We start from the raw sequence: 15,605 nt of genomic DNA, 5'->3' as shown, positions 1-15,605 counted from the left end.
TCACACGGAGGCCATTTAAGAAATATAGGCAAGTCACAGCTGCTGAATCACTGCTGTCGTTTTACAGTCAGCACTGCCAAGAGAACTACAGTAAAGCTGTGTAAAAGCAGTAAGTAGATATGTATGTATATGAAAGTATGATTATTAAGTGAGTATGACTGACATATTTCACCATATCTTATGTGAATTACTTGTGACATATTACTACCTCAAAAAACATTATAATCACTGAAGGTTTAAGCATGGTGGCAGTCTGGCCTGCACAGACATCACAGACGGTGTGAGAACAAGGGTGTCACTAGTAGCAAGGCTAAAGGTGGCAGCACCAAGGCCACGTGACTGGCAAGACTGTGGGTTGCACTGGTAACAGAAGGAAGAGCGAAGAGGCAGGATGAACTTGTGTACTTACAGGCTCTTTGGGTTTCTCTTCTTAGAGCCATCAGGCCCCACTTCACAACTGCACTCCGATCCACCGCTGAGCTGGAGGGAGAAGAGAGAGAACACACCGTCATCCCACCATTCCAGAGAGAGAGAAAGAAAAAGAGAGAGAGTGAGAAAAGGGAGTCAGTGAGAAAAGAGAGAGTCAGTGAGAGAGGGACTTCACTTAAATTCACTTTAAAAATATATATAATTCATTCATCACATCCTGTTCACCATTTCAGCAACTGTCATCATCTGTCAAAATCCAAAATTTAAAAATAATCTGCACCATGCTGGTCCACCTCACACAAAACTTCCCGCACCGCCCAAGTTTCACTAAAACTGGGTATGTAATTAACCAATGAGGAATATGCACGCTCAACCTTCATACATACAGCCACAAGTCCGCTGAACATGGCCTCAGGATTTACACTTCCAGCCCCCACCATTTTATTTTTTCTAGTTTTCTAAATTGCTGGTTTTGATTGCCAAGATAAATAATTGACCAAATTATCCTGCTTCTTTAATCGAACACTGTATCTGGGCACCCCGATGTAAAATACAGCTGAGAACTCTATGCTCATCAATTGAACCCATGATTTATTTCAGCACCCTAAAAAGGTCATTCAGCCTTAAACACTGCAAAAAAGAGGACTGAGTTTCTCAAATATATCAAAACATGGAAAGCCCTCCCCCAACCCATTGCTGGATTCAGATGAGCCTCATGTCTGTTCTATGGCCCCATGAATAACCCTCCACTGCTTATCTGCACTGTGCTGCTCTACAACAGGCTTATATAGCGCCCTCCAGCGTCCAATCAGGGAGACATCTGGCCCCCAGCTGCCTGAAGCCCCCGTAGTGAGCCCTGGTGGGCTACTTTGACACACACATAACCTGTTTGAGGTTATTTCATTCATGCAATGGAAATTATCCAATTCAGGGGTTCCGATACCAAGCGGCACTTCCTCATCAGACAAGGAGGAGAGCTTGTTCTAAGATCTTCTTCAGCAGTTGTGATGACTTAACACAACTTATCAAGCCGTTGCTGTAGGACTACTATCACCCACCCCTCACTATCTCTCAGATGGCACAATTTGGTGAGTCCATTTCTCACCATGCTCCCCTTCAAGCTGAGTGACAACAATATTTTAGCACAGAGTACTGGGTTCTGGAACAATAGCTTGTCCATCACCCATCCTCCAGGCAGTAGTATGTCCCTAAACACTTTCAACGTCCAAGCTCCACAAAGACCCATAAAATGATGAGTAAAAATACACAGCCTCCGTTTGTAACCAGTAGAAGTGGAAACCTGTGACTGGTGTTGTTTGATGCCCACCCATAAGGTTGTTCTGTAAGTGCCCACCCCATTGTAGGCCATAACAGGTACGTGGAGCATGTGTAGTAGTTTGGGGGCAAGATCTTTGCACTCACTACAGGTAGAGAGTTGGCTGAGTGTTCATTTTAATCATGACAGCTACTCTTCTACAAATAAAAGGTAAAAAAAAAAACCAGGATGGAATTGCCCTTTAACTCAGTGGAAATCAGACACTGGTGTGCAAAGTTAGGGTACGGTGTAAACACGGCCTCTCTGGGCTGAACTTGGACCTCGGCGCACAGGCGTTCGGCCGGAGAACAAGAGCCGGGAAAAACAGCTGCAGCAAGCGTGCGAGTGAAACGCTGCACTGTAAACAGGGGGCCCTGGATACGAAAAGCATTTCAAACCTAACAGCACAAAGTGTTTTCGAGCCCGAGGACGACTTTTGAACCCTGCGCGTTCCTGTAAAGGCGGGGGCGTGATTATTCGGACGTCGCAGACCGGGCAAGGGACCCGCGACACTAGAGCGGGGCCCCCTGTCAGAAGAGACATGGTTCCCACGGGGGGCTGCAAAAAAACATCGACGGAGCCGATCCGAAATCTGGATGCTTAGGGTCACGTGACCTGGGGTACAAGTCTGTCTGCTTGCCGAGAGGCTTGATAACGTGTGTATCCACAGGGAGGTTTATTATTGGATGGTACACGAGAACAGCATGTCCTGACGTGCCTGGGGACAAGTTTGTACAGTAAGCGGCCACACTGCATTCATCCAAATGCACAAAAGTGTACCAGTGCCCAGTCTGAACAAAACTGATACAATTTTAGATATGGATCGGTTTTTTTCATGGACCATAATATGTATATTTAGCACCTTTAACACATTTCCTGACATATTCAAAAATACATATTTCCAAACTAAAACTATTAGAAAAAATCTGAGAAAATCCTTATAGTTTGAATGCAGTAGTTGAACTCCCATATTTTGGTCTTGGCACTGTAGCATGCAGGTGTGTGTTTTGGAACATGACCAGGCCTCTCCAGTAACACGGACTATCAATCTCAGTGAACAACACAAGCATAATGGCATGAGGTCCACAGAGGGCATTACCTAAGCTTCTAAATGCATTCAAATGCATGCACTTCTTCCAATAAAGCACTTGGCACCTTCAAGACCTAATCCCCGGACACAAACTTAATAAAAACCTTGAAAAAAATGCTGTTACTAGGCAACAACACAGCGCAGTTAGGATCAAAATATGAGTGCCAGTAAATAACGAGACAACTCAAATTAATTACACTTAAAAACCTTGAACAAATTCCTGCTACCAACCCACGAGTAAGCAGTGAAAATATGAGAGCGCTACTCAAAGTTTAAAACTGAACTGAAAGCGATTCTCCCACTTAGCTGAAGGGCAGTTACACGCTGGGTGCCAGAGCTCACACCCTGAGGCTCAGATCAGAGCAAGGAGCTAGCATTGAGCTAACCGTGACAACCTCTGACTCACTCATATCTAAGTCATTAAAGACTGCAACGCACACATAACGTTCAGGACCAACTCAGCCTCGGCAAGAACTTTGTAAAATCCTGCACAGTTTCGACGGCAGTGCTCCCGGATCAGAGTTTCATAGCTGGAGGCCCAATGTGCACGTGCACACACATGCAGGCAGTGCACATAATGTATGTACATGGACACACGGGTAAAACTTGACTGAACATTTTAATATTTAAAAAAAAATTTTTTTATATGAATTTATCAGAAGGATTTCCAAACACATTGGCCCACACTATATCCAAGTATGTAGGCCAATGAGAATTGTGAAGAGTAGCCTAACAAAAATGCAGAGAAAAATTATGCAAGTTAAACAGTGCATTTATTTATGAGCCTGAAGATGCAATCTATTTTTTTTGTTCAAGCCGGCTGACTAATTTTGGAAAATGGAGTGGATAATGTCTGCTTATTTGCCATTTGGAATTGATTGGGATGGGCCCTATAGTGATTGCATGGCAACATCAGCCTTAATGGAATTTGAAAGTTACTGAAATAATTACAAAATGTAAAAAAAAGTCAGGAATCTAAAACACCCCGTTTCATTTCAGTTGGGTACATGCACACACATACGCACACACTTGCGTACACACACACACACAGACCCGCACACACAAAAACACATACACACGCACGCACACACACAAGCAGGTACACACACACACACACACGTACACACGTACACATGTACGCACGCACGCACACACACAGACACGTACACACACACGCACATGCACACACACCCGGACACGCACGCACACGTGTACAGACGCACACACACACACACACACACACACGCACTCAGCAGCAGGGCGTGCCAAGCTAAGGCTGCCAAGAATGTGACTAAATGCTCAAATGCCACATTCCATAGAACACACTGCATTTATACCTTAAAGTGATCTTTATTATGAGATCCTTTCTAACGGACTCTGAAAGCCATACCACAACACACACGTGCCAAACACACAGATACACACACTCATGCTGAACACACACAGATACACACACTCATGCTGAACACACACAGATACACACACTCATGCCGAACACACACAGATACACACACTCATGCTGAACACACACAGATACACACACTCATGCCGAACACACACAGATACACACACTCATGCCAAACACACAGATACACACACTCATGCTGAACACACACAGATACACACACTCATGCCGAACACACACAGATACACACACTCATGCCAAACACACAGATACACACACTCATGCTGAACACACACAGATACACACACTCATGCCGAACACACACAGATACACACACTCATGCTGAACACACACAGATACACACACGCATGCTGAACACACACAGATACACACACTCATGCTGAACACACACAGATACACACACGCATGCCGAACACACACAGATACACACACTCATGCTGAACACACACAGATACACACACGCATGCCGAACACACACAGATACACACACTCATGCTGAACACACACAGATACACACACGCATGCCGAACACACACAGATACACACACTCATGCTGAACACACACAGATACACACACGCGTGCTGAACACACAGACACACACACGCATGCCAAACACACACAGACACACACACGCATGCCAAACACGCACAGATACACACACGCATGCCAAACACGCACAGATACACACACGCGTGCTGAACACACAGATACACACACGCGTGCTGAACACACAGATACACACACGCGTGCTGAACACACAGATACACACATGCGTGCTGAACACACAGATACACACACGCATGCTGAACACACACAGATACACACACGCATGCTGAACACACACAGATACACACACGCGTGCCGAACACACAGATACACACACGCATGCCGAACACGCACAGATACACACACACATGCCGAACACACAGATACACACACACATGCCGAACACACAGATACACACACACATGCCGAACACACAGATACACACACGCATGCCGAACACGCACAGATACACACACACATGCCGAACACACACAGATACACACACGCATGCCGAACACACACAGATACACACACGCATGCTGAACACACACAGATACACACACACGTGCCGAACACACAGATACACACACGCATGCCGAACACGCACAGATACACACACACATGCCGAACACACAGATACACACACTCATGCTGAACACACACAGATACACACACTCATGCTGAACACACACAGATACACACACTCATGCTGAACACACACAGATACACACACGCATGCCGAACACACACAGATACACACACTCATGCCGAACACGCACAGACACACACACTCATGCCGAACACGCACAGATACACACACTCATGCTGAACACACACAGATACACACACGCATGCCGAACACGCACAGATACACACACTCATGCCAAACATGCACAGATACACACACTCATGCCAAACATGCACAGATACACACACTCATGCCAAACACACACAGACACACACACGCATGCCGAACACACAGATACACACACGCATGCCGAACACACACAGATACACACACGCATGCCGAACACACACAGATACACACACTCATGCTGAACACACACAGATACACACATGCATGCCGAACACACACAGATACACACACGCATGCCGAACACACACAGATACACACACGCATGCCAAACACACACAGATACACACACTCATGCCGAACACACACAGAAAGGCTCTGGTGCAAAACACAGTGGAAAAATAAGTCAAAGCAAAAAAAAAAAGAGCCCAGTAATGACAATGCAAGAAATGTTATTTTTGTACGTGTGGGTTTAATCTCTTCCTAAAAGCCTCTCTCCGCCGTTATCGCGCTCCTGCAGGAGTGAGCTCACTTCCCTCCTCGGTCTGCGCTTCCTGTGGCGGGAGAGAGATGGGGAACAATGCGGAACGCTCGATGTAAACAGCCTGGCTTCCTCTGCCCGCCGCTGCCCGCCACCGCGTCCGGCCAATGGCACGGCTTCCCAGCATGCACGGCTCACTCCAGCCCCCCCGCGCGCCAGAACCCGGCTATCCACGGCTTCCGAGGAAGAGCTCAGGACTTTGGAGCGCTGTCCGAAACGAGTCCTGGTTTTACGCCCTGCCAGTAATTAACATTTCTCAAGTACTGTGGAGCTGTATTAATAATGGGAAAAGGCCTATGATTCCCATTTTGCCCTGCAGCCGTGTCAACACGCACAGGGAAGAATTTGCACCTCCTGCCTGCCCTCTCATTGTACGGCTGTGGTTCTATCCCTAATGAAGGGACGCGGTAAAGCAACCACCAAAGGGACAGAGGGCCTTCCCCACCCAAGGTGCACCGCATCGCGGAGGGAGTTCTTAATTCACGAACGCGTGGCGCCCCGAGGTAGCCCAGCGGCGAGACTCGGCTCCCCGCTCCGAGGCGAGAAGGGTCGCCCTCCGTTAAAAACAAACTCGCTTGGCGAGGCCCCGGGTGCTATGGCAACAGATGCCATGAGAACCGGAGGGGACAGAAATAAATAAGCCCCGCCTTCCTGCGAGGGTCCGCGCCTTCGCCCTCCGAGGAACGCCGGTGGTCCCATCCCTCCCGGGACCGGCGGACGTCAGGGGGCCTCGCTGTTGTGACCGTTTGTTGTGAACACTGCGGTCTCCATGGCAGGAGATGAGGGGAAGACAGCAGATGCTTCTGGAGCGAAATGTTTACTTCCCATGCTTTTTTTTGGAACTGCTCTTCTTCAATCAGTTTATTGCTCCTAGTTGCCTGTTTGTAATGGGCACAAACAAACTATCCACGGGCCAAAAGAACAGGCTGACTGCCCTAAATTCCAAGGTACGGACATAAGGATTTCTTTCCACGAAAGGTTTTTGGTAACACTTTCCATAAATCATCCTTCATACAAGCTAGACAACTACTTTCTAATACATACTGCCTTTATAAGCACTACCATAAACATCCATAAAGACATACTGTAAACTTCATTACGAGAGTCGGTCTCATAAGAGTTTGGAGCAAACCCATAAAAAGCAAAGACACTAGACTCCAATAATAACCGGGTAGTGAAAATACATCCCCCTGGTAACAGGAAAGCAGTTTGTCTGTGTCCTACTGTAGTGCAATTCTCATGTGGTAGCTAGCCAGTTTACAGACGCTACTATTGTGGTAATTTAACAAGAGGCTATCAAGTGACATCTTATTTGGAAAATTTAAGTGAAGCAGTGAGGGTCTTTGGAATACACAAAGCAGGTGCGCCAATTAAAGGTGCAAAAATATTTTTTATAAACATTCAGTACAGATTTCAGAGCTGCTTCACAATGATACTACCGGTACAGCATGTGCAGATAAATAGGCTACCCGTAAACCAGCAATTACTTTAACAAACACACTTTAAGTTCTCCTAGTCTTTTATCTAATCACCTAAAATGTTTTGCATGACAGTGAAAACCTACGCACTGGCAGTTTTAATGCCTATGGCCTAATTTCAGCATGAAGTGTCCCTATGGAAGTAAGTGAGAAACAGCAATATATACTGGTCTCCAATCAATGCTGGGGCTCGCTCACACTGCAAGCAATTAAAACCTGGGCAACTAAGTTTTACAGTACTACTAAAACCACAAACAGGCATGTGGTGTATGCAGAAATGATGCAGAAAGGGATAATGCTGTGACATACCATATACCTACTTGTGGTTATTGACATTTCACTGTTAACAGTGAAGACTGATGTACATCTAACTCAAGCAAAGATTTACTTCTTCTCAGTACCTTCTGTTTTAGTGAGCTAACACCCCTGCAAAAACCGCTCAAAAATCACCCAATCTATACACACTAAAGTCAGAACATAGCCCCACATTAGGGCGTATTGGCCTGGACAAAGTGACAGGGAGAAACACCCGCAGGTCATGAGGTCAGAACCCAAGCGGAAAGGTCCATTTTGTACACTTGATCAAGGGAAACCCAAAACCGTGGCCTTGCACAGCACCCCAGGCTGCCTGGGATAGGATTATCTGCAAGCCAAAATAGCTTGGCTGTTGTGGGACCATTAAAACAATATTAAGAGAGGGACCACGGGGAGACAGAGAGGTTAGACTAATAAAGAGGCTCCAGTCACAGGCCCGAGTGGCTGGCCTGAGGAGACGGCACTGTTAGTCACGGCCAGCCCGTCTAGATCCTTCACACACACACGCTCAGGCATGCATTAACACACACGCACACGAACGCACACACACACACACATACCCAGTTACACGCAAACACACACACTCACCTGCTCACCCTCTGCACAGAAACTATATATCTGCACACATTCACAATTATACAAATAGGTGCAGACACATATACCCAGATACACGAGAACACACATTCACGCACGGACACATGCACGCATACACACAGACACAATATATATGCACACATTCACAAACACAAGAATGTGCGCACATACACCCATACCCAGACACATGTGAACGCATGCACGCACACACGCAAAATCTGTCCTAAACTGAGATCATTTGTCCTAAGCTGATATGCGCACGCTTTAGCAACCAAAAAAACAGTCACCCGCTCAATTGCCGCGCATGGGTACGAGTCTCAGTGAAGCGCACAGTTGACACCAGGCACAGGTCAACCTGGCGAAAGGAGTTAAGCCTGACACAGTGCCCGTAACTGCGGCTAACAGGGCCTACGGCAAAGAAACTGAGCTCACCCTGCGGCTAACAGGGCCTACGGCAAAGAAACTGAGCTCACCCTGTGGCTAACGGGGCCTACGGCAAAGAAACTGAGCTCACCCTGCGGCTAACAGGGCCTACGGCAAAGAAACTGAGCTCACCCTGCGGCTAACGGGGCCTACTGCAAAGAAACTGAGCTCACCCTGCGGCTAACGGGGCCTACTGCAAAGAAACTGAGCTCACCCTGCGGCTAACGGGGCCTACTGCAAAGAAACTGAGCTCACCCTGCGGCTAACGGGGCCTACTGCAAAGAAACTGAGCTCACCGCGCAGCTAACAGGGCCTACGGCAAAGAAACTGAGCTCACCTCGCGGCTAACAAGGCCTACGGCAAAGAAACTTAGCTCACCTCGCGGCTAACAGGACCTACGGCAAAGAAACTGAGCTCACCTCACGGCTAACAGGGCCTATGGCAAAGAAACTGAGCTCACTGCGCGGCTAACAGTGCCTACGGCAAAGAAACTGAGCTCACCCCGCGGCTAACAGGACCTACGGCAAAGAAACTGAGCTCACCGCGCAGCTAACAGGGCCTACTGCAAAGAAACTGAGCTCACCGCGCAGCTAACAGGGCCTACGGCAAAGAAACTGAGCTCACCTCGCGGCTAACAGGGCTTATGGCAAAGAAACTGAGCTCACCGCGCAGCTAACAGGGCCTACTGCAAAGAAACTGAGCTCACCTCGCGGCTAACAGGACCTACGGCAAAGAAACTGAGCTCACCTCGCGGCTAACAGGGCCTATGGCAAAGAAACTGAGCTCACTGCGCGGCTAACAGTGCCTACGGCAAAGAAACTGAGTTCACCGTTCGGCTAACAGGGCCTACTGCAAAGAAACTGAGCTCACCTCGCGGCTAACAGGGCCTATGGCAAAGAAACTGAGCTCACCGTTCGGCTAACACGGCCTACGGCAAAGAAACTGAGCTCACCCCGCGGCTAACAGGGCCTACGGCAAAGAAACTGAGCTCACCCCGCGGCTAACAGGGCCTACAGCAAAGAAACTGAGCTCACCGTTCGGCTAACACGGCCTACGGCAAAGAAACTGAGCTCACCGCGCAGCTAACAGGGCCTACTGCAAAGAAACTGAGCTCACCCCGCGGCTAACAGGGCCTACTGCAAAGAAACTGAGCTCACCGCGCGGCTAACAGGGCCTACTGCAAAGAAACTGAGCTCACCGCGCGGCTAACAGGGCCTACTGCAAAGAAACTGAGCTCACCGCGCGGCTAACAGGGCCTACTGCAAAGAAACTGAGCTCACCCTGCGGCTAACAGGGCCTACGGCAAAGAAACTGAGCTCGTTCGGCTAAAAAAGCCACCATCCTAAGGTGTGTCATTAATCTCTGCCCTGGTCGGACATCTTGGCGCTGTGTTACAAGCCAAAGGTCAAGGGGTGTGTCTGGCACCGTCGTCAGATTCCAGGGGCTTGGGATCGAGTATCTGCCCTTCTGGCCATGTGATGAGGGGCTGTGCCATGGGGGTCACAAGTGTGTCTGGTAAGTGGGGCTGTCACCCAATATTTATACCCTAGTATCTATAGGGACTACTTCAGTAAACAGGCACATGCATAAACTTGTGATACATTTCAAAAAGCCATTAATTATTGTATCTGCATTACAGTAGATGGGGGGAAATCAGAATAAGTGGTAAGAAGATCCCAAACAAGAGGTTTTAATGATGATAAATGAGCATCATACTAAAAACAATAACACCATGATTCAACATCAGAAAGGTATTAATGTGATACTAATCCCATCCAGGTTTCCCCCTGACAGGTTTCCCCCACTAAATTCTCAAATAAATTTAATGTCTTCATCTTTTGTGTGTAAAATACACAAGGCGTAATTTGGCATACCTGCCATCCCAATTTCATATAGACCTGAGAACACCTTCACCGTGTTTGACCGAGCCAGGCAGACGACGCTCACCGACACGCGCCCTCTAGTGTTTCCGGTCCCGCTTTCTCCGAATGTCACGAAATGACACGCCGGGTGCATATCACGAGCAGGCACGCGTCGGATCCGCGGGTATTTTTAGCCGACATCGTGCGCCTCGCTGCTACAAACAACCAGACGTACCGGACGCGCGAATGTCGCCGTCGTCATTCGCTCCTGAAAGATGCCTCTCATTTTGTTTGTCTCTGCTCCTTTGCGAAATGGCTTGAGCATATTGGGTTTTGATTAAATTTCTGAAGGAAAACGAAAAGATTATTGCGTATCTACGCAGTCTCAGCATAGTGTTCCTCGGTTACGGATCAGGGAGGCTCCATTTCGGCTCTCAGCAGGGCTATCGAATGGCCTACTCATGGCCCTATTGGACCTAGCTTTAGAGCGCCCTGTAGGCACTGCAAATCCTGCAGCACCAGAGCTCAGAATCACAGGGGGCACTGTAGCCCTCCAGAGCTGAACAGACATACAGACCATCGTGAGAAGCTCCGTGTCATGAGTTCTCCAGCAAATCTGGACTAAACTTCAAAAGGCTGTTGTTTAATAAGGCCTATTGAATGGTTTGAGAGTAGAAGAGTGTGAGACAAGATACAATATAGCGCACTGAATGCGTGTGATTCTACAGTACATTCATAACTCAGGCGAGTTAGCTCATTACAAGCTCAAACTGGATGAATGAAAAATGATACAGTAACTGTAGTTTCTACCCCATATCTTTACTCCATTACAAAGCAAAGAAATATTCAGCAAGGTCAAAGACTGCCACATAACCCAAAATATACTACAGCCCTGCCCATGTAAAAAGATTGTGAACAACTGTGTGACAACCTGTGTGTACATAGCTCTACACAAAACAAAGATTCATTAACTGTTTGAGTCATTACTGTAAGACATTTATAGGGGAGGCATATTTTGTGTTTTAAATCTACAGGACTCGTTATCTTTTATACATTTACAGGACCTTTTATGTCAAGTTACAGAATACTTAATGAATCTGCAGGACCCTTCATGTCAAGCTACAGACCCCTTTATGAATATACAGGACACTTTAGGTCAACTTACAGAATCCTTTATGAATCTCCAGGACTCTTCATGTCAAGTTAAAAGACCCTGTTATGAATCTCCACGAGCCTTTATGTCAGGATAAAAGCCCCATTATGATTCTACAGGACGCTTTAAGTCAAGCTACAGGATTCGTTGGCACCCTGTGCTAAGGCGTGGGGTGGGGTAACTAAAGGGCAAATTGTGCTCAGGTGTCCATCTGGCGTCTGGACTTTCAATTATGATCATTGCGATTATCCTCTCTGCGCGGCACTCACAGTGTACCTCGGTCTCCTTCAGACCCGGAGGAGACTAAAAATAGCCCTCCTAATGGACAGCAGTGCACAAGCCCACGAGGCTGAGCTCAGCGTGCAGACCGCGGATCCGGATTAATTTTGTGTCGCGCCGTCAGATTGCGGGCAAACAAGGCAGACAGAAGCCTTTCAAGCGTCAAGCGCTCACAGGATGAGAAAGCACGCCGCTTCCGCGCTCGATGTGCACCCCGCGCGTCCGTCTTTCCAAAGAGAGCGGGGCGACGCGGAGCTTGGGGACAAGAGGAGCGGGGCGCACTCAAAGGTGTGGGGGACGAAGGCGAGATGACAGCAGGCTCCGGAGACCTGGGCTGAACTCACCTATAATCAGTTTCTATTCTTAGGAGCGCTCCAGGAGCACATCGGAAAAGAGACCCAAATCTATTATCGCCCAGGACACAGCCTGAAGCTCGCTCTTTCAGTCGCTCTCATTCTGGGTTTGTCATTCTGTCTCTCTCTCTCTATCTATATATACAGACAGAGACACGGGTGGAAAATTAAAGGAAACACCTCAATAAACCAGTGGAGAAACATAACAAATGCAGATGCTTCCATACAGGTGTACTGCATGATACAGTTAAGCTAAGCAATTAACATCCTATCATGCTCTGTGACATGTATAAAAATACTGAACAGGCCCAGCTCACCTTGGTTTTGGAACAAGATGCCGAGAGGAAAAGATCTAAGTGACTTTGACAAAGGGTTCATTATTGCGGCACGGATGACAGGGGCTTCAGTCACAAAGACTGCTCAACTGGCTGGTGTTTCAATAGGAATCGTGACTAAAGTGACATCCGCATTTAGATCTATGGGAAAGACATCAGTACTTAGGGGCGGACATTGTGCACATTTGATGGTCATGCATTAGTGTGATGTGACAGGAAAAACAGAAGAGCAACTCTTCCTCAGGTAACTGAGAAGGTCAGTGCAGGACATGATCAAACTGTGTCAACAAGGACAGTATGTCAACAATAACATAAGGAGGGATGTTTAGTAGGGTTGCAGTGCATAAACCCCTCATTGCAAAGATAAATGCACATTTGAGAGTTCGGTGGTGCAAACACCATAGGTACTGGTCTACAGAGACGTGGAAAAAGATGAGCCATCTTCACCATATCCTTGACAAGTGGACGAGTGCATATGTGGTGTACACGATATCGGCTCCAGTCCCCCAAAGATAACTGTCCTCCCATAATGTAACACGGTTGGGCTGGTGCTGCTGTTCTGGGCCCAAAGACTTCTTACTTTCATTTCCCCCTAGCAAGCAATAATATGTTCAGCATAAAGGTCAGACAAATTCTAATGTGGCCTGCTGCATTATGATGCATTCGAATCAATAAGGGGGAAAAAAAACCTGTCTTCCTGTAGCATATCGCTACAGCTATTCATTATAAGGTTTAAACAGAGCAATAAAACAAAAACCCTGACCGCACTACCCAGTCAAAAACAGCACACATTCTTTCACAGCAGGCATATACAGAATAATGTCCATATGATTTTAATTTCAATTTAAATGAGGAGACTGGAGTTGCTCTAGATAGGAGCGTCTGCCAAGTGACTGTAATGTAATGGATGTGAGCATGTTTCTGGCTACGTACGCTCGTCAGCTTGTTCTCATTCTACAGAAAAACAAACTGAAATGAAGGGAAAACAAACAAAGGGCACACGAGGGCTGATGACCTTTCGCGAAAGGCCTCGTTCTACAGCTCGGGTTCCTGTAAACCAGCTGTGACGGGACAGCCGGGTGTCAGAGTGTCAGGCTTGAACTTCTGTACACAAACACGGCCCTGAGTTCATCCGCATACACGCCGGTACATTCATATTGTACATTACGCATTGTAATACATTATACATGGTATTTTATGCCGTTTCAGGAAAAGGTGCATATTGGCTGTTTATGATTCAATTTTATGATTTAGTCTCATAAAATGTCTTATTCATGAGGCTATTTTTGGTTCCATACTGGACAAGGGAACACTAGGAGCATTTTCTCTGGCCAGATGCGATATGCTGAGGACCGCAGATACACTGTCTACAAATACGAGCCTTCGCGTCTGTGTTATGTCTCCACTTTACCACCCCCCAGTACAGCTCGCTGGTACGTTTCCAGAGAAACGTACCAGCCTCTTCTGTGACACGAAAACTGAAAGCACTCGACTAAAAATGAGTTATTGTTCAAGCAAGCAATCAAAACAACACCAGGCCAAAGGTTATGGAACTTCTGTAAGGACATTTAAGCCCTCCCGCTCCATAACATTCTACAAGGGTAGTGACAGCATCCAAAATCATTATTATTATTGTTGTTTACACTTAAGTGACACTTCAGTGATTAAACAAATGACTGAGATGGCAACGGGGATAAGTAGCGGGCTGTTCTGGCCATTTCAGGTTTCACTATAAGCAGGCTAGTGTACTTAACTGAACCCACCAACAGGTGTACAAGAGTCGGCTCCAAGAAAAACCTGGGATGCCTCAAAGCGCTCTGAGCTGGGAGCGCTTTGTGCGCTTTCAATGTTGAGAATGAAATGCGAGCCAGTGAACAAAAACAGCAATTCAACATCGGTTATGAAACAGCACTAGCTAGCGAGAGGCCCCCGCTGAGAGTACTTTCAAATTCTCCAGTTGGCTTTCTGAAACATTTATCCCGCCTGACCTGCCCACAAACACATCGTGGACTTCTGGCAGCAGATTATCGCAATAAATCAAAACAGTGACAGAAGGAGAGAAACTTTCTAACCAGGCCGGTCCCCCCACCCTTTCTGAAATAAATATATATTTATATAAATATATAAATTAGCTTTATTGAGACGAACACACTTACGCCACAAAAACATCAAAAAACTACACCGTTACATTGGAATAACAACGGAATGTGAGGAACTAGGCATTAATGAATTATTATTTGTATGACCTATCGCTCCTCAGGCAGTTACTTGTGGTAACATGCTGTGCTGTCAGTGGCATGCACTCCCTCCTCTCTCTCAGCAGAAATGGAAGCCTGCCATCCTCTGAGAGGCTCTCAGAGCATTTTATTCAACCTTGAGGAAGTACAGCACTCTTTCACTCTCCTCCTCCTCTTTCATCCTCCTCCCTCCCACCTGCTTCTCACCTACTCCCCCCCCCCCCCCACTCACATCTGACCTCAACAGCTGAAGCTGACCTTTGGTGAAGGAGGAAGGCTGCAGACGAGGGGGGTGGGGGGGGGGGGTGGCGCGGGGGGGGGGGCAGAGACTGTATTTCAGGAGTAAGGCTTTGGGGACAGCTGCATCAGCCGTTTACCGTGGTCACAAGAGCAGGAGGTGTGTGCTTGACCTCA

General features: G+C 47.2%; 1 protein-coding gene across 9 annotated transcripts in view; it reads right to left on the bottom strand.

The window, feature by feature from the left end:
* The window catches only part of LOC118237513 (regulator of G-protein signaling 3-like), a 121,172-nt gene that overhangs the window by 16,246 nt on the left and 89,321 nt on the right, over positions 1–15,605 (bottom strand). For all 9 annotated transcript variants that reach the window (XM_035436293.1, XM_035436292.1, XM_035436294.1 and 6 more), the window contains one exon: positions 410–480. In XM_035436293.1, coding sequence (XP_035292184.1) covers positions 410–480 — 71 coding nt within the window. The remainder of the gene's footprint in view (positions 1–409; positions 481–15,605) is intronic.

Source organism: Anguilla anguilla, chromosome 10, assembly GCF_013347855.1.
Source record: "Anguilla anguilla isolate fAngAng1 chromosome 10, fAngAng1.pri, whole genome shotgun sequence".
In the NCBI taxonomy this organism is placed as follows: Eukaryota; Metazoa; Chordata; class Actinopteri; order Anguilliformes; family Anguillidae; genus Anguilla; species Anguilla anguilla.
The sequence above is the reverse complement of the archived record's forward strand: the minus strand, read 5'-3'. Positions and strand labels throughout refer to the sequence as shown.